Raw genomic sequence first — 27,546 nt, 5'->3', positions numbered from 1 at the left:
AGCTGTTGGATTTAACAATTTGCTATTGGATAATTGATTGGATGGTTGAGATCATACTAGTATATCTCACTACTAGTAGATCACTGGTGAGGTTAAAGGCACAATTACAAAGCTTGGAATATACTTTTTAAATATTAGATTTTAAATAACAATTTTTGATCGATAACCCGGCAAGCATGAGGATCATCTAATAAGTGGGGCCATCCCATCTAATTTAGTGGTGACCCACCAGATCAATGGCCAAGATCACATTGCACAAGCGCCAAATACATGATGAACAAGGGCGACACTCATTAACAGGACAAAGGTTGTCACATATCATCTCTGTTATAGCATTTACTATAAACAAGGTTAGTAATCAAGACAAGTTCCCACCAAATTCCAAGCATCCATCTCTTCATCAAACATGAAAACACATAAATCTTGTACCCATTTTGAAGCAATTATAGCTACACTGTTTTGATAAGCCAATGCTTAGTCTTTATTGGTTTCATGGGTGATTCTCCGATGAGATCAAATGGTCAATGGCAAGAAAATTCTCCATTGTTTCCGGAGAGCATATATACATCTGGAGAAGAACACATACTGTTGAGCCTTGTCGTCATGCAGATATACGGGCGTATACTAATAGTCTGGTTGCAGGTCTGATCCCAGCTTACCTATAAAACATTGAGGAAATTCATATATAAGATACTCATAGAGCGGCATGTCGTGCGCTTTGATAGGATGGGCAGATCTCAAGCGGCAACTCGGGTCGATTGACTTTTTTTTATTTTTTTTATGACGTAGGGTATCCCCAACTCGGGTCGATTTTTGGGAATTCGGGTTGAGATTTTACCATAAAATCTGGTCAGGTTCGGGTTGATACCAATTCATTTACTCGCAAGAGCTCAACCAGACCCAACCCAAGTTGCACCCCTTCAAGAACTATCACAAATATCCCCGACATTTTCAAAATGATAAAACAACAAAATCCAAAAATAATCCCGAGATTTCATAAAAATGTAGCGATATTTTTATTTTTTTTATCATTTACTGTAAAAAAAAATGATAATATTGCGGTAATATCACAATATTTTTTACGATACGGTTTATTTTATAATTTTTTAAATAACATATTTTTAAATAATCTTATTTTATCATTTTTCCTAATACAAAACCAAAAACAATAAGAAAAATTTAATATATCCCGAGATTTTCCCTTGCCAAGAAATTCCCGAGAACGATATTTGTGACTTCGTTCAAGAACATGAAAAATAACATTGAAAACTGTAGCAGATAATAAAAAATCCTACCTAGGTGTCTTTTTTGCCGCCCTCCTCATTGTGTGGGTCTACTGGCACTTCGTGGCGGGGTCTATTATACTTCTCTCGCAGCTGCTTGATAGGGATGAAGTCTCCGGCGGCATCCATACCATAAAACAAGAAGGAAATGTAAGGATGGTCAAACCTGTCCTGCATGTGATAAGATCATCAAATAATGGTAAGAGAAAGGAAGCTAATGGTAACAAGAGCCCTGCCATTCTAAGGTTTGTTTTTTATTATTATTATTATTATTTTTAATGGTGCAATTCTAAGTTCTGTGTGCTCACCGAGTCTGGTTGATCAATGGCTAACAGATTTTCCTCAGGAACTGCAAACATTTTATCATTAGGTCACTAGTAGAAAATAAAAAAAGGATCAAAACAAGTCACAGGATAGTAAATTGAAATGAATCAACATATGAGTTACACAACCTAGTTCAAGGGCACCTTTAGATCAAAGCATACACTGATATATGTAGTGTAAATTAACCATTCCCACTTTCCCAGTCAAGAAATCTTAATGTAACTCGACGCCACATTATTCCATAATTCAAATTACATCCAAGATGCATAAAAGATTTCACACAGAAATGAAATCATAAGTCTCTAAAAAAAGGGTAATTGAGAAAAATAAATGTCTTAGTAGAGTTTAATCCCTTTCAACCCTCACATCCATCATACCCATTGCCTTCTATGTAAATTTTCTGACCTCTTTTATGGCTTTGGGAGCCCATCTTTTTTAAGGTACACTCATACACGCCTGACCTCTTTATGGCTTTGGGAGCCCATCTTTTTTAAGGTACACTTATGCACACGTCTCTTGGGTACAGAATGATTATTACAGCCCACTTACATAGTAAGCCATAGCAGTTCTGATGATCTGGAATTTTGAAGTCATTCTCTATATTTTATATTGGCACCAAATAATGGCTATACAGTAATATAACATTACCATATAACTTCACGGACATGCCTGGGTATTCCAGGGTCACTGTTCTGACTTCTGACTGAGTGACACCTTCTCACCTGTGTCTAACTGCTTAGTCACAAATATTTGTCTCCGGAATTTCTCGGGAAGGGTGTGTCTCGAAATATTTTAAGTTTTTTTTTTTGTTAATTTCAGGTTTATATCGGGAAAAAAACTGAAAACAATAAAATATTTAAAAATATAAATATAAGAACAAAATTAGGACAACAAATAATATCATGAATTCATCATGATATTTTGGTGATATTTTCAAGGTAAATAAAATAAAATATGAAGATATCTCTATGATTTTTCAAAAGCTTGAGAAAATTTCAAGATTCTCTCATTTTATCAAAAAATTGCAAAATATAGCAATATTTTATAAATGTTGGAGATATTTGTGACTAAGTCTAATGGAAACATACATGGTTGTTTCTAGGTTACACTAGCTTTCAGCTATTACTTAGATAGTATTGAAATACGTGCAATATTCATCGGATAACACACCGGTAGAGAGGCTGATTTAAGGAACACAAAAGAAAATTTAATATCTGCTGAAAGGAGAAGATTAAAATCAGTTATTTTACCATATGCAACCAGTAGGTTTGGGTCTGCATGTACATCAACCAACACCTGCAAAACAATAAAATATGACTTGAAACTGAAAACTACTATATTATATTCAAGTTGATCATATCATTTTATTTATAAAACTTGGAATCGTACCATCATGATGAAGCACCACAAAATTACAGATTAACTCTAAATTAGTTTTTTGACATAATGATTTTTTAATAAAATGCACACTATTTTATAATAGTTAAATACAATCATAAAACAGTGGTAAAGTAAGGAATAAATATACTCAAGAATTGTACGGTGCATGAGCCACAAAGATGTGGATTAAATGTTTGGAACTACTAGAGAATTGAATTAGTGTACGCCCCATCTAGTTATGTTTCAGTGTGTTTACTTCAATTTAGGTGTGCGTCTTTGAGAATTTACTTTAGTCATTTACATTAAGTTGATGGGTCCCATCATTAGGACATGGAAGTGAAACTAGGGGTGTAACTTGGGTCGGATCGCGTTGAGCTTTAGCTAATAAATGAATTGGAATCAATGCGAACCTGACCCGATTTTATAGTAAAGGCTCCATCCGAATTCCCAAAAATCAATCCCAGTTGCACCTGTAAATGGAAATTCTCTCCTACGATTTTCCTTCTTCCATTTTTCTTAATCTCTTCTCTTCCTCTCACATATTCTCCTCCTTTCATCGATACAGTGTGTATTTGGGCTTCATCAATGACTTTAACACAGTATCAGAGCAGGTATTCTAGATCTACCCAAAATCTAGGAGAAGCATAAGATATTGTTGGATAAATTCAAAAGGAATGAATTACCATGTTGATACGTATGTGATAGAATTTTCTCCTCGCCATCCGTTTATGGAGCTATTGAACTTCATGGCCTACTACACTTTCTTGCGTAAGGACAGTGTATTTATGAGGTTATTCTTCTCTCTCTCTTATCGTTGCTTTGCCGTTGTGTAAGGACTGCACGTTCATCAAGTTTGGCCTGCTATGTGGGGTTGGGCATATAGCTCAATTGGTTGAGACTTTGAACATCAACCTTAAGGTCATATGTTCAAACCAAGCTCACCTATCAAAAACCAAAAAAAAAAAAAAGAAAGAAAAAGTTTGGACTGCTAAGCAAGGTGTTCGTGAACCTGTTGGACTATACGAAGCTGCTACTTTGTGTGGCTTGGTTTGGATTATTGTAGCCCTTACGTGAGCTATTGTGAACTTCTTTGGAGCCTTTTCTGTGGGCTCTTGCAAAGCTTCTATGCGAGTTGTTGAGACGCCTTCCTTGTGGCCCATGGCTGCCGAGCCATTCCTGTGGCTGTTACACCATTTCTTGTGTGGCTATTACGCAACTTCTGTGGGCCATTATGTCTTCTCGTACCTTCAGCGTGTGAGTTGCTACTACATGGTGATACCCGTGGATAGAAGTACTATTCTTGGGACGAGTTATTTGCTCATTCGTGAAGTTTTGGCAGATGATCATGCTATGTTGTTAGGGGGAGATTGATATCTACGCAAAGTGAAGCATCCAAAGTCAGTACGAAAGTGTTCTGTTTGATTATGGGTATGTTGGTGTCCAAGCTTCAGCTTGAGTGGGGTGTAAAAGAATTAAATTAATCTAGGCTCTATATAATTAGGTTTCAATTACAGAATGAGATCGTGACAGAAATAAAAAAGTCGGTTTCGGATGAAAATCTCAGTATAAATCCTATGAAATCATAGAAACGTATGGAAATGATAGATGTTTAAGATGAAATTTCAAGAAATAATAGACTAGGGACAAATACACACTCAAAAACCATCAAATAAGCAAGAAAAGCACTCAAAAGTGATTTAACATTGAACACCAAGTGACATGAGTTGTCATGTATGTCTAATAATTCAAGACATGTCACATTTCATATGAATTCATATCAATATTTATACATAATACATACACCATTTCACGTTCAATTCATATAAATATAATTATGTAACATATATCGGTATAGTATACCACAAATGCTTTAAATAGTTTTATGTATAACAAACATGCTAAATCTGCACATGCCTAGATTTTGATAGTTTTTTAAAAGTTTAACAATTTTATTAATTTAAAAAAAAACGAAAAGTTATAATATTATAAATATTATGTTATTAATATAATTTTATTCATAATTTTTTGGGAAAATGACCAAAAAAAATCCCTTTCTCACACGAATATAAAAAATGCAGTTTGCTTTTGAAAACGACCAGAGAAGAGCGGATTCCACTGTTCATAATTTGGAAAGGACAAAAATGCCCTTTACCCTTTTGGATTAAACTATTCACACATCTCTTTTTTTTAACTTTTTCAAACCTATCTCTCTCTCGCCGGAAAAAAACCTCTATCTTTTGCCTCTCTCTCGCCAGAAAAAACCTCTCTCTGTCTTTTACCTCTTTCTCGCCGGAAAAAACGTATGCCATCGCTGGTGAATCCCGCCGTTTTTGCCTGCCATTGAAGCACACCGTTGAAGCACACCTTAGCTAGTATGTTTTCTCATCTTCCATATTGCTTCATAGTTTTTTTTTTTACAGATTTCAGAGATTCAACGGCGATAGGTTATGCATATTAGGGTTTTGCAAAGTAGACGTAGGGCTTTGTTAGGGTTTTGCATTTAGGGTTTTGTTAGGGTTTTTATGTGTGGAGAACCACTATTGAGAACCTTCTAAACCCCTAGTAGTGGTTCAAAGTGTAAAAGTAGTGGTTCAAAATATGGAAATAGATGTAAAGTGTCCAAATAGTGAGAAATTAGTGGTTGAAATTGGTTCTAAGTGTCTATCGTGGTCCAAATATGTGTAATAGTGGTTTATGGTGAGGAATTAGTGGTTGAAATATGAAATTAGAGGTTCAAAGTGTCGAAATAGTGGTTCAAAATGTGAAAATAGGTGTAATAGTGGTTTATAGCAACTAATCAGTGGTTGAAATCTGTAATTAGTGGTTCAAAGTGTCTATAGTGAAAAATTAGTGGTTGAAATATGTAATTAGTGGTTCAAAGTGTCTATGTAGTGGTTCAAAGTGTCGACATAGTGGTTCAAAATGTGAAAATAGGTGTAATAGTTGTTTATAGTAACTAATCAGTGGTTGAAATCAGTAATTAGTGGTTCAAAGTGTTCAAATAGTAGTTTAAAGTGTCTATTGTGAGAAATTAGTGGTTGAAATATGTAATTTGTGGTTGAAAGTGGTTGAAAGTGTCTATAGTGTCCAAATAGTGGATCAAAATGTGAAACTAGGTGTAATAGTGGTTTACAGTAACAAATTAGTGGTTCAAAGTGTCCAAATAGTGAGAAATGAGTGGTTCAAAGTGTCTATAGAGTCCAAATAGTGGTTCAAAATGTGAAAGTAGGTGTAATAGTGGTTTATAATTTGAAATTAGTGGTTGAAATCTATAATTAGTGGTTTTTAAGTGTCTATATAGGTGTTCAAAGCGTCCAAATAGTGGTTCAAAGTGTATGTAGTGAGAAATTAGTGTTTGAATTTTGTAATTAGTGGTTCAAAGTGTATATTTAGTGGTTCAAAGTGTATATAGTGTCCAAATAGTTCTTCAAGGAAACAAAAAAGTAGATATAAGTGCATTTCAAGTGGTTGTACCTACTCAACGGCCCATTCAAAAAAAAGGGTGATGTAAACTAATTTGAACTGGTCCATATAACTTTGAAATCTGTTTAGTTCTAACTTCGTATAGTCTTCCTTCCTTGCAGCTTTGACTGTGGACTATTTGTTATTAAGGAAATTGATTGCCTGAGCATAGATGAAAGTTTTGACTTCGTGCAAGCTAATATTACTGCTATGATAAGAACTCTACTCGATGAATTCTTAGAGGGTGTGTATGGGCGTGTCAATATATAGGACTTTGGCAACGTTGATTGTTTTTTGTAATTGAATGTAGATGGAAGGACCGACCTGAATGACCACTTTAATTTCTGTAATTATTCTATGTAACTGAATGTAACAGAATGTGACATGCAACTGAATGGAAGGAAAAGTTCATTGTTTTGTTTTCAGGTCTATGAAATGCAACAAAATGTGAAACGTAACTGAATTTGTAACTGAATTTTTGATATTGTAACTGAATTTCTAAGTGGAATTTTTTTATTTCTGAGTTGAACCCAGAGTCGACTCAAAAGGATTCTATTCAGGTATACGAAATGCGACAGAATCGTCGGACTCGACTCCAGAGTCGATAACTACCTAACAGTAGCTTTAAAGTCGACTCTGGGGTCGATGTTGATCATAACAATAATTTCAAAGCTGACTCCAGAGTCGACTCTCTTTCGCATTTTAAAAAAAAAATACCCTATATGGCGAAAGCGGCCGTAGAGTTAAAGTCGTCTCCGGAGTCGATCTAGGCGAAAGCAGTAATGAGGAAGCACTATGTAAACACATGAACCACTATTCCAACACTATGATCCACTATTTCAACACTCTTGAACCACTATTGAAATATCGAATCCAATCCAATGAACCAATTTAAACTACATGGAATCCAATCCAATGAACCACTACTTACACCCCTGAACCACTATTTATATTGCTTTAACCATTACTTACACCCATGAACCACTATTGGCAGAGTTGGAACCACTATTTATACCCTATGAGTGATTTACACAGTTTTAACCACTATTTACACTTGGGAAACACTATGTAAACACATGAACCACTATTCCAGCACTGTGACCCACTATTCCAACACTCCTGAACCATTATTGAAATAGATGGAATCCAATCCAATGAACCAATTTAAACTACATGGAATCCAATCTAATGAACCACTACTTACACCCCTGAACCACTATTTATATTGTTTTAACCATTACTTCACCCATGAACCACTATTGGCAGAGTTGGAACTATTATTTATACCCTATGAACCACTATTTACACAGTTTTAACCACTATTTACATTTAGGAAACACTATGTAAATACATGAACCACTATTCCAGCACTATAACCCACTACTCTAACACTCCTGAACCACTATTGAAATAGATGGAATCCAATCCAATGAACCAATTTAAACTACATGGAATCCAACCAAATGAACCACTATTTACACCCCTGAATCCACTATTTATATTGTTTTAACCACTACTTACACCAATGAACCACTATTGGCAGAGTTGGAACCACTATTTAATTATTTATACCCTATGAACCACTATTTACACAGTTTTAACCACTATTTTACACTTACTAAACACTATGTAAACACAAGAACTACTAGATAGTGGTTCACTATCACTAAATAGTGGTTCAAAACAGGAGTAGCTCAACCCGTTTTGAAGTCTACATTGAACTCTACACAGTGGTTCAAGATAACTACTATCAATAGATTGAACTCTAGATAGTAGTTCACTATAGCACATGAACTCTAGATAGTGGTTCACAATAACTACTATCAATAGTTCTTCATAAAACACTCTACATAGCGGTTCACTATCACTAAATAGTGGTTGAAAATGAGTCTAGCTCAACCCACCGGATTTAGCTCAACCAATACACAACACAAATGAAAATGGATATATATATTAGGGGTGGACATGGTTCGGTTCAGTTCGGTTTTGGGGCATACCCAGAACCGAACCATATATAATCGGTTCCCTAAAATTGGAACCAGAACCGAACCTATAAGTTTGGAACCGAACCGAACCAGAACCATATATAATCGGTTCGGTTCGGTTCTAGGTTTACCCAACCGAACTACAAACAGCCAAACAGGTATATATGGACTACAAACCAGCCCTATCAAACATGCCCTATCAAATTATATGTGAACAGGTATATATGGACTACAAACAGGTACATATACCTGCATATCAAAGTTTTGGGCAATTCCTAATGTACATTATCCAATGAATATCAAAGTTCGGATAACATTTATATATGGACTACAAACAAGCCCTATCAAATTATATATGAAGTTATGAACTACAAATTTGGGCAATTCCTAATATCCATTATCAAATTTGGGATAACATTTATATATGGACTACAAACAGGCCCTAATATCCACTATCCAATGCAAAAATCAAATTAAACCAATTCCTCAAGTAAGTAGGGTCGGTTCTTGGATCCCAAACCCAGAACCGAACCGAATATCCACCGGTTCCAAATTTTCCGAACCGGAACCGAACCAAATGTGCCGCTTCAGTTCGGTTCCCCGGTTCGAACCGGAATCATGTCCACCCCTAATATATATATATATATATATATATATATATATATAGAGAGAGAGAGAGAGAGAGAGAGAGAGAGAGAGAGAGAGAGAAAAGTGTAGCTACACATACGTGTAGCTAACTTAGCTACACCGACGGCTTAAAATACAGTGGGCCCCACATTGTTTGGGTGATGCAAACCATTCATTTGATGGGACCTCACATAGATAGGGTGTGCCCAAAAAATCAGCTCCATAGGATCATCGCAACCCTACGATTTGTGGAGGCAAAAATGGACGTGTAAAAACCTTCAGAAATCTGTCCATTTTTGCCTCCACAGTTTGAAGGGTTGAGATCATCCAATGGAGCTGATTTTTTGGGCACACCCTATCAATGTGAGGTCCTATCAAATGAATGGTTTGGATCACCCAAATAATGTGGGCCCACTGTATTTTAAGCCGTCGGTGTAGCTAAGTTAGCTACACGTATGTGTAGCTTCACTTAACTCATATATATATATATAGATATATATATATATATATATAGAGAGAGAGAGAGAAGGAGGGTTTCTGCGCTCGAGCACAGAAACAGGGGGGGCATTGGGGGGTGATCCAAACCATTCATTTGGAAGGCCCCGTAATGGATGGGGGGCCTACCATAAATCAGCTCCACTGGATCGCCATAGGGTGTCCATTTGTGGGGCCAAAAATGGACAGATACTGTTTGTCCACAAATCTGATCATTTTTTGCCCCACAAATGGACACCCTAAGGTGATCCAATGGAGCTGATTTTTGGTGGACACCCTATCCATGAAAGGGCCCATCAAATGAATGCTTTGGATCCCATATGGCCCCACCCTGTTTCTATGCTCAAGCGCAGAAACCATTTCCTCATATATATATATATATATATATATATATATGAGGAAAGGTTAGCAGGTAAGCTTACCTGCTAACGTTAGCGTAAAACAAGGTGGGCCCACATTGTTGGGGGGATCCAAAGCATTCATTTGGAAGGCCCTTTCATGGATAGGGTGTCCACAAAAAATCAGTTCCATTGGATTATCTTAGGGTGTCCATTTGTGGCGTGAAAAAATGGGCAGATTAGTGGACAAACAATATATGTCCATTTTCATCCCCATAAATGGACATCCTATGATGATCCAATGAAGCTGATTTTTTGTACACACCCCATCCATAATGGGGCCTTTCAAATGAATGCTTAGGATCAGCCCAACAATGTGGCTCGCCCTTGTTTTACGCTAACGTTAGCAGCTAGGCAGGAACCCTTTCCTCTCTCTCTCTCTCTCTCTCTCTATATATATATATATATATATATATATATATATATATAGAGAGAGAGAGAGAGAGAGAAGTTATCTACACACATGTGTAGATAAGTTATCTACACACTAGCTTAAAATACAGTGGGGGCCACATTATTTGGGTGATCCAAACCATTCATTTTTAAGGCCCTCACATAGATAGGGTGTCCACAAAAAATCAGATCCAGAGGATCATCCTCACCATTCGAACTGTGGAGGCAAAAATTGGACTAATTTGTGAAGGTTTAAAGACATCCATTTTACCTCTACAAATCGTAGGGTTGGGATGATCCTATGGATCTGATTTTTGTAGACACCCTATCCATTTGAGGGTCTTTAAAATGGATGGCTTGGATCACCCAAACAATGTGGGCCCCCACTGTATTTTAAGCTAGTGTGTAGAGAACTCTCTACACATATGTGTAGGAACTGTTTTCTCATATATATATATATATATATACATATATACAGTGGGGGCTCACATTGTTTGCGTGATCCAAACCATTCATTTGAAAGTCCCTAACCTAGATAGGGTGTCCACAAAAAATTAGACCCAAAGGATGATCCTAACCCATCCAACAGTGGACGGAAAAATGGGCAGATTTGTGGACAAACTGTGTCTGTCCATTTGTTCCCATTTTTTCCTTCCACTGTTGGAGGGGTTAGGATCATCCTATGGGTCTGATTTTTTGTTGACACCCTATCTAGGCAAGGGACTTTCAAATGAATGGTTTGGATCACCCAAACAATGTGGGCCCCCCCACTGTATTTAACCCGACTGAGTAGATAAGCTTAGCTACAAGACCGAGTAGCAACACTTTTCCGTATATATATATATATATATATATATATATATGAGAAAAGTGTAGCTACACATATGTGTAGCTAACTTAGCTACACCAACGGCTTAAAATACAGTGGGGCCCACATTGTTTGGGTGATGCAAACCATTCATTTGATGGGCCCTCACATAGATAGGGTGTGCCCAAAAAATTAGCTCCATAGGATCATCCCAACCCTACGATTTGTGGAGGCAAAATTGGACGTGTAAAAACCTTCACAAATCTATCAATTTTTGCCTTCACAGTTTGAAGGGTTGGGATGATCCTATGGAGCTGATTTTTTGGGCACACCCTATCAATGTGAGGGCCTATCAAATGAATGGTTTGGATCACCCAAATAATGTGGGCCCACTGTAGTTTAAGCCGTCGGTGTAGCTAAGTTAGCTACAAGTACGTGTAGCTTCACTTAACTCTATATATATATATATATATATATATATATATATATAGCAGAAGAGAAAAGGAGAGAATTATTTGAATTTCTCCCAAAATTCTATGAGAATTACACATCACTTTTTTTGACTTTTTATAACAAAGGCACCCATTCAACCCACATATTTTCAATCCTACCCCCTCCTTTATGCTTTTTAACAAAGGCACTCATTAAAGCCACATAATTTCAATCCTACCCCGGCCGTTATGCTTTTTTCATTATGGAAGCCTCTATCGATTGGAGGGCTAGGATCAGCCTATGGAAATGATTTTACGGGCACAACCTATTGATGTTGTGTTCCATCACATGGACGGTTTGGATCAACCTATGATGTGGTCCGTACAGTTCTTTGTTGGCACGTGCATCGCACGGGGTTTTTTACTAGTGTGTGTGTATATATATATATATATATATATATATATATATATATATATATAGAGAGAGAGAGAGAGAGAGAGAGAGAGAGTACCTACACAGGAATCGAATCTTCAAATGCCTCTAATAGTTTGATTTCACCATGGCCAAGGAAAATGGAAGGGGAAAAAGGGAGAAGGTAAAAGGTTGAAGATGATAGCTGAAAATGAGAAGAGAAAAAGGCAAAAAGGTTAAAATCTTACTTTTTAGTGAGTGACAAGATCTCTGTCAGTGGGAATGGGCGGGAGGGGCATTTTTGTCCTCCCAAATATATGAACAATGGATTCCACTCTTCTTTGGTTGTTTTCAAAACACCCCTGTCTTTCTAATATTCCTGCAAAAAAGGGTTTTTTGGTCATTTTCGCTAAATTTTTATGACTTTAAAATAATTTTTTTAATATTTTAATACAAGAAATTAATTGTTTTCCTAATTTCTACTATTTCTTAAAGTTTCAGCTTAAGTTTTATCATTTGCATATTTTTACTTTTTTTTAAATGATTTTATAGGATTTTTACTAAATTTCCCTATGAAATCATGTGTTTCCAAGTTTCAATTGAAATAATAATGTAATATATACACTTTTTTGAATGGTTTCATTAAGCGTTTCAGTTTTGGTATGCCTTTTGGTGAGGATGAAAACATATCATTTCGGCCGTTTCCAGTCGGTTTCAGTGGAAATTTAAAATCATGTGTTTACTTTAGTTATTTATTTTAAGTTTATAGGGATCATCATTAGGATGTGGATGTCCCTAATAGAATTTGTTTAATTTTTTTAAATGGTAAAATTAAAGAGCCAACCCGTGAGCCAAACAGAAGGTATAGTGAGGGCTCAGGTGGTCTTCTAAGAAACCACAAGAAAATAAAAGGACTGTAAAGGGGAAAAAATCAGAGATTACAAACTCCCCACGATCCGCTCCTACTTCAGCCAGCTCGCCAAGAACTCCGTTTGCCGAATGACGAATGTGAAGAAACTCTATATTCTCCATTTTGATGTCATGAATGTGCATACCGAGTTACTACGAGCCCAAGAGATGATTACCACTAAGTTGCCTTCACACTGAGTATTGATTCCTTGAGAAGCCAAAAGGATTTAGACCTTCCATAAGCGCTCTAAGCTTGGCTTCATTAGAGTCAGCAACACCAATCGACCCAGAGAAGGCTTTAATGATTTCACCCCTGTGATTTCTTATAACTCTACCAATACTTGTCAAACCAGGATTGCCTTTTGTATTCCCATCAAAATTAAGATTAATTATGCTAGGCAGCAGAGGATTCCACCTCGGGAAAATTTTGTTCTTAGAAACTTTGTTATTGACGACCGCAAACCAACATCGAAAAGTTTCGGTGAGAGACTAAGTCCAATTCCTATTCTCTGTAATTGCCTATCTAATAATATCCATTTTGATTAAGGATATAATCTCATAAACATTCTTAATGATTTCATCAGAGATTATTTGACTTGTGCCAAAGATGGGGTTACCTCGCAAGTTTGGGTTGAACAAGATGGGCTTTCGATGGATAAATCCAAAGACTTTCCTTTACATTTTTTAGCATCTAGAAACTTAAAAATCCCAGCCCTCTTCTCATTAGATAGAGCTTTCTAGAAGGCCTAGAGGTTAACTTTATCTTGAAATCGACCACCGCCATCCAATCCATTCAAACTTTTAATTTTTATCCTCATTTTGGTGCCCGAATGATCTCTTCCTTTTTGAAATTTCTTTTCAAAAGGGGCAGTTGTCGGTTGCATTTGCACACCTGTCTGGCGTTGTCATGACTAATGTCCTACAATCCTGAGCGTACACCAGGCCTGGATAGACAGTGATTGATCACCTCATGGGATAATGATCTGACGAATATCGAGTTATCCTTGGCCTCCCACTGAGTCAAGCTGAGTCATCCCAAGTCACAAAGCTCCATTGATGCACGATCCTCAAATGGGTTTTCGCACACCTTTTATATCATGAGAGACTCAATCTCGGATTGCCTGCAGAGGCAGACAGAACAACTTCCCTTGATCAGCAGATCAGCCTCGGGAAATCGTCAATGATCAAAATGTGGATTCATCTCTCTACTTCATTCCCAAGCCAAAAGAAAGAGCACTATTCATTGACATCGGCAATCATCCCAATCCTTTCTTTGATCAATTGGAAGGTCTCAATTTTCCAAGCATGGAAGGGAACACCAACAATAGTTAACCAAAAAGACAATGGTGACAGTGACCTATTAAGGCATCATTCCAACATAGAGATAAAGGGGGTGCGGGCATGTATCTATCGATGCAACATATAGCAATACCTCATAGGTCTAGGAAAAAGATCTTGAAGCCTTCTACCAATCTCCATCATTCGGCTGAAACACTCCTAAGCTCCTCCAATGGGTTATATTCTGACAAGATGATTCCGATGACATTGTGCGCTAGTTTGGTGATATTTTAGCTCCACCATAGCTTCCGGAATCACAACTGAATCTCTGAGACCGACTGATTGACCGATGGGGAAGGAGACTAGGGAAGAGACATCATTTGTTGTTAGTCGTAAGCGCGGAGATATAGATTTTTTGGATCCTCTGCTACCTTTGGCCATTTTCTGGAAATCATTATATTTACTCCATTCTATTGCTCATTCAGGGGAGAGAAACCATTCTTTGAATATCCCGCCATCAGATACATTCTCAACTTGGTAAGAACCTGCAACTTCGTTTTTATCAGATTGGGGTATCTCCATATCAACAGTGGCCCATCTTTTGTCGCACCATACACAATCCACTCTAAAGCAGAAATTAATAAAGAGACACCACGAACAATGCCAATCCCTAAAACCCTTCTCCTTGTATGACTAGCGGTTGCAAGCTTTCAGTCTCTTTGTTCTAAGAAACCATCCATTTAGTTGATTCGTCACCATTAGAGCGTCAATATCCACCCTTTTTAGGGATTCCTTGCTCTTGTGTGTCTGAGGAATGAGCATTTTTTTCGGGACAAAATTCCTACCGTCCTCTTCCTGGTTCCTTCCACTTTTCAATTGTCTGATTCCTTCCTTCGGCCCTGCCATTCATTGCCTGTGATCACGTTCCTTCGTCCTGCCATCTTTTAGGACCTTCTCTCATTATTTCCCTTTCTTCCTCTATTTTTCTTCCTCTCTCCTCTTCTTTTCCGCTCAAATATTCTCCTCCTTTCATCCATACGAAGTGTGTATTTGAACTCCATCACCAACTTTAATAGGAACAGTGTAAATGTTCGCATGATTGCTAACTTACCAACTTCTCCAAAAGCTTAAGCTGTTGGAGAAAGGTGTTATTTATCTTTTATACTTCAACACTCCCCCGCACATGTGGCCCACTTGGCAAACACGTGGCACATGCGGTCCCACTTTGGGCCGACCATCGCATGTGGATTTTTGCTATCCGGGAGGTTTGAACTAGAGACCTTTGACTCTGATACCATGTTAACTAACCAACTTCTCCAAAAGCTTAAGTTGTTGGAGAAAGGTGTTATTTATCTTTTATACTTTAACAATGATGATTATCCATGAGACAACAGTTTCATATAACTTAGGAAGTGATTCCAAAACCACAGCAAAGCATCCACGAAATAGAACCAATTGTCTCCTTTTCCACTTACTAAGAAAAAAAAATGCCTTTACCGTTGAGGAATATATACATGCATTGTAAAAGATGGGAACGAGAAGCCATAACAAATAACAAATCTAGTCGGGAGGGTGTTGCAGAGATGAGGTTCCCTTTTCCTCCCCCAAGTTCACATGATAGCGGTCACTAAATGCTTCTTCCACAGCCATAGAAACAATAATTTGTTTTCAAGATATACCATGTGACTCCATTTCAATAACTAAATAAGATATTCCATGCGACTACAGATGAAAAGTTCAAAAGCATCTAAATGCATCAACCTAAAACAATCATGCATTGATTAAGAAGAAAACTTAACTTTCGTGAAACAATGAATTGACTTAGTAAACAACTTATGTTCAGAACATAATATAGATTACAAGTGCACGCATACCTAATCAACATTCACATCCCAATTGCTTGTCACTAATAAAGCTCACCTGATAAAATGGCTGATTAGACCCACGAGACAACTTCTCAACATGTGCAGTCTCCATCCATGAACTTGATTCACAGCATACAGGATCCATTCCACAAACCACAGCTCTGTAGCCTGAAACAAAGTGATGAACCTTCAAAAACTCAGCAACCCAAAAAACTGAGAGAAGGAAATTATTAATAATTCTTTCATTGATTATAATCCACCATGGTGAGAATAAACATAGTCACAGATATTTATCTGGGGAAATTTCTCAGGCAGGTTGAGTTTTTTGGTTATTTTTGGGTTTATACTGGGAAAAATTGAAAACAAAATCCAAAATATGGACTTAAAAAAAAATTACAAAACAAAAAATATCGTGAAGTTACAATGTTATTTTTGCAGGAAAAAAAAATAAAAATGAAACTATTGTGATAATTTCTAAAATCTGGGGATAGTTTAAATCTGTGACAATGTGCATAGAAGGTCCTAACAGAATTTCGAAAATAGTATGTGCTCTTTCTACTGGTGTGTTTTGTAACTATGCTCAAACTTTATATATGGCAATAAAATCTTGATCAGATTATCAGACGATAGAAGATAGCAGAAATTTGAATTTTCTGCACAGATATACAATGACCTCATTGTGATAACTCTTTTAATGGTGTATTATAATACAAAATCTGCCAAGATGATATCTTAGTGTTGTGGAGAGTCCATTAAGCCACAAAAGAAGAAAAAGGATGAAGAAGTCTGATGGGGCTCACATGTTTCCATCACTTATTTTCTGGGGAACGGTAAATTTTCTTTCTTGTTTTATTAAGATGATTTTGTTGGGACATAGAGGTGTATCCGTGTATGAATAATAAAGGGTTTTGGGTGTTTGAAAGTCGTACATTCTTTTTTTCAGTATAGGGGACAGTAGTTTGGGATTTGGTTAGGATATTCTTTTTTTTCCAGTTTAGGGGGCAGTAGTTTGGGATTTGTTTTAAATTGCTTTAAAAAGGAGTTGCTTGGGATTTAAGTCACTTAAGTGACTAAGTGAGCCCTACTAACAAATCCTATAAATTTGCATTGCTGGGACTCCTTTTTTTCATAAAAAGGACTTTCGGGGCATGACTAGTCTCTGAACTGAACCCCCCACTTCCCACTCCCCCTCCCTTTAAAAAAAGGGACTTTGAGGGTGCCACTCTTACAAGTCGTGATGTAAGTGGTAGGGTGGATTCTGTAAAATTCTATAACATATTTAGCAGATAAGTGACTAATTGGGCCATATTAATAAGTTTTATAAACTTGCATCTCTGGGACTCTTTTTTTCATTTCTTTTTTTTTATAAACAGACTTTTAACGTGTGACTTTTACAAGTTGTGATTTAAGTGGTAGGGAGGGTTTTGTGAAATCGTATAACATATGTAGCATATAAATGACAAAGTGGGCTCTATTAATAAAAAAAAGGGTGGCAGTGCACGAGGCTCCCGCCATTGCGGGGTCTGGGGAGGGCTAGATGTACTCAGCCTTACCCCTGCTTTGCAGAGAGGCTGTTTCCGTGACTCGAACCCGTGACCACCAGGTCACAATGGAGCAACCTTACCATTGTGCCAAGGAAGTGGGCTCTATTAATATGCCCTATAAATTAGCATCTATGGACTCAATTTCCCCCCTTTTTTTATAAACAGGACTTTAAGGGTGTGACTCTTCCAAGTTGTGATTTAAGTGATAGGGTGGGTTTTGTCCCTATTAATATGCCATACAAACTAGCATCTCTGGGACTCAATTTCTCCCCCTGGGGTGTGACTCTTACAAGTGGTGTTTTCTAGGTGGTAAGGCAGGTTTTGTGAAATCATCTAGCATAACTAGCGGAAAAAAGTCAGCTTTAAACACTTGCTTTTAAAACAAAAAGAACATATAGTGCAAGTTGGGTTTTGAATTTTGGTTGCATTTGGGGTTTCCACTATAGGATAGAATGGAAGAAAATGGTCCACGTAGAAGAACCCAACTAGAACCAGGATTAGAGCCGGGTATATTCCTTTCACCTTTTTCATGAAATTTTTCTAAAGGATTCATTTAGCCGACCCCAACTAGTTTGGGACAAAGGCTTTGTTGAGTTGAATTGAGTTGGGGTTTCCACAGGGGGTTTTGGAGTGGGAGTCTATTCCAAGGCTATGTATAGGGTTTAGACTTTAGAGCATAATGAGACTGTTTATATATAGTCTTTTCTGGAATTGTTGGATACTTCTTTCTTCTAAGAATAAGAACTCCAGTTCTTTCAAAGATGCTCAATCTCAAGCGTGATGCGATTGAAAATCTGAATTATATTAGGCACCACTTAAATCATTTTGCTGGCCTGTAATTTTTTGCTATCAATTTAGAACTGGGTTTTCCACATCTGTTCAGAGAAATTGCTCGAAACTTTTAAGGTTGTTCTAGTTTTGAATTCTATTTCCTGGAACTTTTTGCCACATCACCTAACAGACAAAGAGGTTAAAAGTTAAAAATCTACAATTTAGGTTCCAAATCTTGCTATCAACGTCAAATCCAATAGAGAAGGATTCCTGATCCAAGTTGAATCCTATTTCACAAAAGCAGTGCTTGAATCATACAATTCTCTGAAAGATGATATGACAGAGAGGCCCAGGATTGTCAATAGTTTGAGTTAAATTTAGGGCAGTGATAAATCGACCCCCAAATATCTTAAATCGACTCCCTATGTGTCTTTCTCTCTCCTCTGGGTCAGAGAGAGAAAGAGGAGAGAGATAGACACATGGAGGGTCGATTTAAGATATATGGGGGTCGATTTATCACTCCCCTAAATTTATCTTACAAAGAAAGATGAAATGGAGTTGAAGCTAACAAACTAAGAGTCTAAGACTATATAATTTTGTACTACATATACATCAACAGAATGTTACTATAATATGATCTCATTATCCGTATCTTACTTTTCTGGATCGTTTAACATTCTTACTATTTTATTAAGATTCAAAAAGAATTTGAGAAAATCTTACAATTGCTGATCCAATTTTTGGCTGTAATTCAATCCAGCCTTCTTACTATTTTATGAAGAATCAACTCTTTATAACAACAGACGAAATTGCCACTGTCCCTTTTTTTATGGCAAAATTGCCACCGTCCTTGGCCATGTAAAAATTAAGTAACGGTAATAGAAGCACTTACCAAACACCTTATGCCTTATTTTCTGTCCCAGACGGAATACAAACTGTGCATTTTCATATGCCAGAGCCTTTGCTGATGCAGCCAGAGACTCTGCCTGCAGTCAAAGATAGCGAATAATTTTATAAGAACTTAAAGATCATGAGAATGTGGAGACGAAAAAAATGGGCAAACTGGAATAAACAACCTTAGCCTCTAGTAAAATTAGACTGATAAACCCAAATTAGTTCATTTTTTTTTACCTCAAGTTTTGAAATTTCATCACGCAACTCAGCAGCTAAAGCATAATTCTCACTTTCAATTGCTTTCTGCATGTCTGCACTGCAAGAAAGAGCAGAGGTGATCTAGCTTGTTACAAATTATGTTCTACCACCAGTCCATATTGGAAAAGATCAACAACAGCCATTAGGTAAGATTTTCATTTTTATTCTTTTCCATTAGCACTAGTTATACATTATTTTAATATTTAACGCAATTCTATTTTACCGATTACCAGTTCAGGAATCTTAGGCTTTTATGAACTAATATTTATACAAAATATTCCTTTCAATATAACTCATGTAACATAAGGATATATCAGCATGTCAAGTTTTCCGGGGTCAGACTTTTTTTTAAGGTAGTGAAAATTTATTATTAAATGTGTACAAAAGCAGTAGATTCACCATCTTTTCACTCAGGGTATGTTTGGATGCGTGGCATAGACTCATAGAGTAGTGGAATGAGTAGTAAAAATGAGGATACAAGCACGGAATAGACTCGTAGAGTAGTGAAATGAGTAGTCAAAAAGGAGTAGACAAGCATTGGATTTTACTGGAATTACCTCAGCGAATAGTGGTAAGTAGTGTTTGGTTGCACCGCATAGACTTGGAGAGTAGAGGAATAAGAAGGGGGTGTCATTACCAATATAGAGAGCCACACACACACACACACACACACACACAGAGAGAGAGAGAGAGAGACTGTTCCCAAGATTTTTCGAGTAAAATTCCACCTTTTGGGGGGAATTTGGTTTGAAAGCTATAAGGAGGCGAGAATAATTCCACCTCGAGACATGTCAAGGAGTCTCCCGGGAGTTCAATGCAATATTGGGAGCCAAACAAGGAATGGCATCCCAAATTCAACCAAAATTCCGATGGTTGCTAAGATTTTGTGCAACCAAACACACCCTCATAAACACAAATCCCATTGTTAGGGAAGTTCTGAAAAGGGGGAGATTTTAATATTTTCATTTCTCTTGGGTTAATAGGAGGAAAATGCAAGAAATGTTAAAAAAAAAAAAAACACTAATAATATACAAAAAAGTGAAACAATGAGCACTTAGAGGAAATAATGAACTATCATAAAATATGAAAGAAAATTATCCATATTTTTTTTACACTCTATTCTCTTGTTTATATTTAAAAAAAATCTTCAGAATAACATGGTAAAAAAAATTGCAGATATTGCAAGTTTTTTGCAGTATTTTGAATATAAAAAATATCATGCAAAACATTCAAAATCATAAAATTTTAGTGTATTCACTTATTCAAAATCATGCTATACTCTCGAAAGATTTTGAATTATATATAAGCTCGAGCTTAGATAAGCTTATCTGAGTTCGTGCGCCCACATTTTTGGGGTGATCCAAAGCATTCATTTGAAAGGCCCTTTCATATATAGGGTGTGTACAAAAAATCAGGTGGTCAGGATCATCCTAACCCTTCAATTTGTAGAGGGAAAAATTGGACAGATCCGTGGAGAAACAGTATGTGTCCATTTTCCCTCCACTTTTGGATGAGTTAGGATGATCCTAACAACCTCATTTTTGGTACACACCCTATCCATATAAGGGCCATTCAAATGAATGCTTTGGATCACCCCAAAAATGTGGGCCCACATGAGTTTTTGAGCTCAAGCTCAGATAAGCTTATCTGAGCACGAGCTCAGGAACACTTTCATATGTGTGTATATATATATATATATATATATATATATCAAGAGAAAACGGTTCCTACACATATGTGTAGAGAGTTCTCTACACACTAGCTTAAAATACAGTGGGGGCCCACATTGTTTGGGTGATCCAAGCCATCCATTTTAAAGGCCCTCACATAGATAGGGTGTCTACAAAAAATCAGATCCATAGGATCATCCCAACCCTACGATTTGTGGAGGTAAAATGGATGTCTTTAAACCTTCACAAATTAGTCCAATTTTTGCCTCCACAGTTTGAATGGTTAGGATGATCCTCTGGATCTGATTTTTTGTGGACACCCTATCTATGTGAGGGCCTTAAAAATGAATGGTTTGGATCACCCAAATAATGTAGCCCCCACTGTATTTTAAGTTAGTGTGTAGATAACTTATCTACACGTGTGTAGGAACCGTTTTCTCATATATATCAAATGAATGTTTTGGATCACCCCAAAAATGTGGGCCCACATGAGTTTTTGAGCTCGAGCTCAGGAACACTTTCATATGTATATATATGTGTATATATATGAGAAAAGTGTAGCTACATATACGTGTAGCTAACTTAGCTACACCGACGGCTTAAAATACAGTGGGCCCCACATTGTTTGGGTGATGCAAACCATTCATTTGATGGGTCCTCACATAGATAGGGTGTGCCCAAAAAATCAGCTCCATAGGATCATCCCAACCCTACGATTTGTGGAGGCAAAAATGGACGTGTAAAAACCTTCACAAATCTGTCCATTTTTGCCTCCACAGTTTGAAGGCTTGGGATCACCCAATGGAGCTGGTTTTTTGGGCACACCCTATCAATGTGAGGGCCTATGATATATATAGAGTTAAGTGAAGCTACACATACGTGTAGCTAACTTAGCTACACCGACGGCTTAAAATATAGTGGGCCCACATTGTTTGGGTGATCCAAACCATTCATTTGATAGGCCCTCACATTGATAGGGTGTGCCCAAAAAACCAGCTCCATTGGGTGATCCCAAGCCTTCAAACTGTGGAGGCAAAAATGGACAGATTTGTGAAGGTTTTTACACGTCCATTTTTGCCTCCACAAATCGTAGGGTTGGGATGATCCTATGGAGCTGATATTTTGGGCACACCCTATCTATGTGAGAGCCCATCAAATGAATGGTTTGCATCACCAAAACAATGTGGGGCCCACTGTATTTTAAGGCGTCGGTGTAGCTAAGTTAGCTACACGTATGTATAGCTACACTTTTCTCTCTCTCTCTCTCTCTCTCTCTCTCTCTCTCTCTCTCTCTCTCTCTCTCTCTCTCTCTCTCTCTCTCTCTCTATATATATATATATATATATATATATATATATATATATATATATATATATATATAGGGAAAAATGATTGTGTTCGGCCGAACATATAAGCTTATATGTTTGGTCGGGCAAAAAACAATGTTCGTTTGATGGGCCCTGACATAGATAGGGGGTGTGCCCAAAAAATCAGCTCCATAGGATCATCCTAACCCTTCAATTTGGGTTGGTTAAAATGGGCGAGTATAATTTTCCACAAATCTGTCCATTTTTAACCTCCACAAATCAAAGGGTTAGGATGACCTTATGGAGCTGATTTTTGGGGCACACCCTATCTATGTGAGGGCCCATCAAATGAATGCTTTGGATCACCCAAACAATGTGGGCCCCCACTGTTTTTTGCCCGACCGAACTTATAAGCTTATACGTTCGACCGAACACAATCATTTTTCCCAATGTGTGTGTGTGATACAGATCCCAGCACATCACGTCCGACTGTGAAAATCAACATGATACAGAGCCTGACACCACACTCATAACCAAAGGCCTTCATTGAGGGGCACGGGGCACCATATTTTAGATGGGGTTGCTTATTGCAAATGAGTGCCTTGACTCGAGAAAATGTGAAGGAAACATATGTGTTATTTGTAAAGTGCATAGGGAAAAGGCGTACAATCTTTGTAGTGGGAGCTTGTGGACTACGGTCCTATTGGGTGGAGAATGGGATTTGGTGATTGATGGAGGGAATGGATAATGGGATGTATGTACTCTTCACTTCTCCATTTTGATCAACGGAGAGCCCTTTGGTTTCTTTAAGAGTACAAGGGGCCTGAGACAAGGGGATCTGTTATTTCCCTTTCTTTTCACGTTGGCAGGGGATGCCCTTAGTAAAATTTCATTTTACTTTTTTAATCAAAACGATTTATTAGTATAGGGACCAAGATGATCAAAATACGAGCAATACAAAAAAAAAAGGAGAAGCCATAACTAACTCAACCTTATGTAGGAAGAAAGCCAAAAATCTCCAAGCTAAGTTTATACACCCAGAGCGAGCGAGTCGGTTGGCATCACTATACCGAAAATTCTAAAAAGTCACAGGGTGTCCCTTTATACAATCCAAGATCTCTTCTATAGCATCAGTATATCTCCCCCCATCTACATCCAACGGATAACATTAAGTCACCTTCCACAATCATGTTTGCGTGACAGCATGGTCGGTTTGTGGAGTCAAAGATGAGTTTGGCGCTTTCATTAGGTACAGGGTGAAAAGGAAGGATAGGATTAGGTTTTGAGAGGATTTTTTTCGGTCAGGAAGGGGAATGTTCCATTATGCCATGCCTTTACTAGCCTCTACAGGCTAGTGTATGAGAAGGGAGCCCTTGTCGTTGATTGTTATGAGAGATTAGGGGTAGAGTAGTTAGGGGGGGAGTGTGTACACTAATCTTCAGAGAGGAAGAGACCATGAACTTCAAAGGGGAAGAGACCATGGCTCTTGCTTCTCTCGTTGGGGTTCTTAATGAGGTGTTTGTGTCCTGTCATTTATCTTTTATCCTTTTCCTTTGTAATTAGGAAAGGAAAAGGAAAACACAAAATAAATGCAATTTATGTTTAATTGAAAGAAGCAGAAAACCAAGCGTCTTTTCAGTATTTATTTGGCTCATCATTAACAACAAAGAAGCAGCTAGCAAAAAAAAAAAAACGAAGACATAACATCAAATTAATTGGAAATAATCTAAAGTTACAACATCACATGTCTCGCAAACAAGTAGATAAAAGGAAATGCCATGAATACTCACCGTAGACATAAAATACTTATATCTTTATCTTGTGCCTCACTCTTTGAGGATGTTGGTCCCCTTTGAGCTTCTCGCTGTCTAATAACCTCTGCTTCAACCTTGCAAGAAGAACACAAACTAAGCATGCTTCTACCTGTTTGATGCTCTGCTTACTGGAAGCAGATAGCTTTTATGTAACACAATCAACTATTTCTACTAACATGTAAGTTCATTCATTACCTCAGTAAGCTTGTTCCTCAACTGTTGCGCTATTTCATACTGCTCCATATTTAGAGCACACTGTCACATCACCATTTCCAACAAACATAACTAAAGAACCTAAATGGCTGTCAGAAAATAAGAGTTTGGATTTGCAATTAATTAAGTCTAAAGTCATAGTTTAGACAACTATTAGAATTCATTTGTCCAATATATGGGACGAATTTGGCTTTCATAAATCTTGCAATATGAAGCAGAAGATTTTCTAAGCCACTGTGGGGAACAGAAATTGCATAAAAAAATAACAAGAACAAAATGATATCATTCAAAAATAAAGAAGAAAATGATGATGGTGGTGGTAACAACGATTATGATATAAAATATAAATTTATTAAAAAAAAAAAACTGTGGACAAAACCTGTATTCGAGTTGCCAAGTCCAGCTGAAAAAAGAATATCAAGATATCTTCATTAGCACTCTCACTATGCTCTGAATGTGCATCCATTCCCTTGTCACTGCCTTTAAATAGCCAAGTAGCTTTGATCTTTAAACCCCTACGACTTGATCTGTTTGGGTTTGTCAAGAATAACCTCAGTATTTGTTTTTCTACCCCGGAATTCAACTGTGTCTTACTCATAACCTTAGGATCACTTCTCCAAAGAGCAACCGCTCCATAACTGCCACTGCTTCCAGGTGATGCTAGAGAGCTTACTGAAATGCCTTGCATCATTTTACTCAGCAAATATTGTTTAATCAACAATGGATTATCAGCTACTCCACTAGTATCATATGCTTGAGGACAACATTCCGCATTTTCTATTAAAAAATTTACTCTTTTAGTATCAAGATCTTCCAAAGTAATAACCTAGGATGCCATTTAAGCAATAAAAGAAAAAAGCACAAAGAAAGAAATGTTAAAACAAATAAAAGAGAAAAGCCTGTAAAAATAAAAGATGTGTTTGTAACTGTGGACGTGCCCAGATAATTATACTTCCGCACATTTAAGAATATCCAAAAGATCACGATAGATAAATCAGCATAGAAGCATGATTATGATAGCCTTATGCAAAATGACCAATGCATTATGATCTACTCTATGGTGCAGAAAATTTTTAAAAAAAAAACATGAATTGCAATTCTCACAAGTGGTTTATGTAAATCATTAAGAAAGGAACAATAGAGGTTGAGATCTGTGTTCAAATACAACATGAACACTGAAAATAAGAAAGCTAAAATCTGCAATTAATAAAAAATGGCCATTAAACCAGTATTTTACAACATGTAAATCGACACTAATCACCTCAAAAACACTTCCCTTCCAAGAGACAGACACCCCATACGCTGTACATTTCCTACTCACTAATTTATAATTTTCAAACCTCTAAAATAGTCCAAAAAGAAAACTAGAATATAGAGGTTGGGTTTTGTTGACCTTTTAAACATTATTAAGTCAATTAGAAAACAATTGGGCTACATTAATAGAAGGCTACTGATATTGGCACTACCATGTTTTTATAATTGAACAAACTCACCTTGTCTTTTATTATTTACTTAACCAGCAGTCAAAAGTTATTAAATTCCCAAACAGCTCTCAGAAGGCAATTAAATAGGAAAGTACAAGGTGAGTTTGTGCAATTATCAAAACAGGGTTGTTCCAATATCAGGGCCTGATAAAAATAGCACAAAATGCTGTTGTTAAATTAACCTATGCTACTCATATTGGCACTACAATGATTTAATAAATGCAATAACTCAGCTTGTCGTTTATTATTTAAACAGCTATCAAAGGTTAATACAGTTACCAAAAAAGCTCTAAGAAGCCAAATAACACAAAAAAAAAAAGACAAGTTGATTTTGTGCAATTATTAAAACATGGTAGTGCCAATATCACTACCCTTAATCTATCTCTTACCACGTTCTTCAAGATTTCTGCAGGAGTCTAGGGTTTCACATGTTAAAATTACAGAACCAATTAACTAAATCAAGCATTCGAATAAAAAATAAAAAAAAAATTCAAACAAATTAGAAATACCAGGAAAAAATTAGAGCGCATTTGGTGCAATAATGCAATCTAAATTGCACCAAAATTGCACCAAGATTATAACTTTAGTGTACGTACAAACGCAAACTTAGTATGTTTTTAATCTAATAATCAGAATACAAAACGAAGAGAAAAATCACACAATCAAAGACGAGATCGATGCCATAACTAAAGTTTGGTCGAAACCCTACAAAAATGCTGAAGTTTTGGACAAAAAATTACCTGATTATATTCTGTTTGGAATTTTTTTATTTTATGGAATCGTATTTTTAGTGCAATTTGAATCTGAAAAAGAGAAATCAGGGGTTTTGGGGGATGAGCAAAGTAAGAAGAAGATGAAGAAGAGAACGAATGGATTTCGAACTGCCAAATGTTTTTTGATATTTACTTTAAGGGGAAAGGGAGATGATAAATTCGCACCCTCTATAGGATAATACACACCCCTTGGCAACCCGACCCGACCCGAACCCGACCTCCGTCTTCTAATTTTTTCGTGATTTTTTTAGGACTATGTTTTTCCCTTGTATTTTTCTGTTTGGCCTTAGATTAATCAGAACCCAACTCGACCCGATTTGTGGGGGGGGGGGGTGGGGGGGGGGGGGGGGGGTTGGGTTAGGGTTGACCATCCTCAATCCGAGGCTCGGGTTGGGTTGGGTTGGGTTGGATTGGATTGGGTTAGGGTTGAGAGAATGCTATTTTGGGTTGGGTTAGGGTTGGGTTCAACCCGACCCAACTCGACCCGAGTTGCACCCCTACCAATTACGTTAAAAGGGCTTTGAATGATCCTACAAGAGGTGTGAATTTATCATCACCGTAAGGAAATAACATTGTCAGACTCGTCTTACAATTACTTGAGCATGATGAAACGCAAGGTTTGACAAAAAGCATATCCGAAATGTCCGACTAAAGTATTGGAGTCGGGAGAGACTTTGGTTTTGTAATTCCTAATTAGGATTTGGGTATCTGAGAATATCTATGTCGAACGTCCTTCAACAAAAGGGTACCTGTAACCGAAACCGACAA

The 27,546-nt window shown here is 37.1% G+C and overlaps 1 protein-coding gene across 2 annotated transcripts; it reads right to left on the bottom strand.

The window, feature by feature from the left end:
• Nucleotides 1–293: 293 nt before the first annotated feature.
• LOC143857205 (uvrB/uvrC motif-containing protein) lies at nucleotides 294–26,905 on the bottom strand. 2 transcript variants are annotated; one of them, XM_077367605.1, is made up of 11 exons: nucleotides 26,746–26,905; nucleotides 24,901–25,298; nucleotides 24,504–24,563; nucleotides 24,285–24,382; nucleotides 19,497–19,575; nucleotides 19,258–19,351; nucleotides 16,106–16,218; nucleotides 2,858–2,903; nucleotides 1,592–1,632; nucleotides 1,296–1,454; nucleotides 294–659 (listed from the first exon to the last, which is right to left on the bottom strand). In XM_077367605.1, exons 2-10 carry the CDS (start codon nucleotides 25,210–25,212, stop codon nucleotides 1,296–1,298), a joined length of 1,002 nt encoding a protein of 333 aa, XP_077223720.1. In that variant the 5' UTR covers nucleotides 25,213–25,298; nucleotides 26,746–26,905; the 3' UTR covers nucleotides 294–659. The 2 variants fall into 2 exon arrangements, with proteins under 2 accessions (XP_077223720.1, XP_077223726.1); XM_077367611.1 differs by having other exon boundaries at nucleotides 24,901–25,347; nucleotides 26,746–26,893.
• Nucleotides 26,906–27,546: the final 641 nt, after the last annotated feature.

Source organism: Tasmannia lanceolata, unplaced genomic scaffold (assembly GCF_043159265.1).
Source record: "Tasmannia lanceolata isolate RefF3 unplaced genomic scaffold, GAP_Taslan_0.1 ptg000003l, whole genome shotgun sequence".
NCBI classification, from domain to species: Eukaryota; Viridiplantae; Streptophyta; class Magnoliopsida; order Canellales; family Winteraceae; genus Tasmannia; species Tasmannia lanceolata.
The sequence above is the reverse complement of the archived record's forward strand: the minus strand, read 5'-3'. Positions and strand labels throughout refer to the sequence as shown.

What these genes read in the sequence shown, in the direction of transcription:
- LOC143857205 (XM_077367605.1), bottom strand. Translation starts at nt 25,212, where the DNA reads ATGATGCAAGGCATTTCAGTAAGCTCTCTAGCATCACCTGGAAGCAGT. An exon ending in ATGAAATTTCAAAACTTGAG is followed by an intron (nt 19,352 to 19,496) that starts GTAAAAAAAAAT and finishes CTTTGACTGCAG; the next exon opens with GCAGAGTCTCTGGCTGCATC. An exon ending in AAACCTACTGGTTGCATATG is followed by an intron (nt 1,633 to 2,857) that starts GTAAAATAACTG and finishes AAATGTTTGCAG; the next exon opens with TTCCTGAGGAAAATCTGTTA.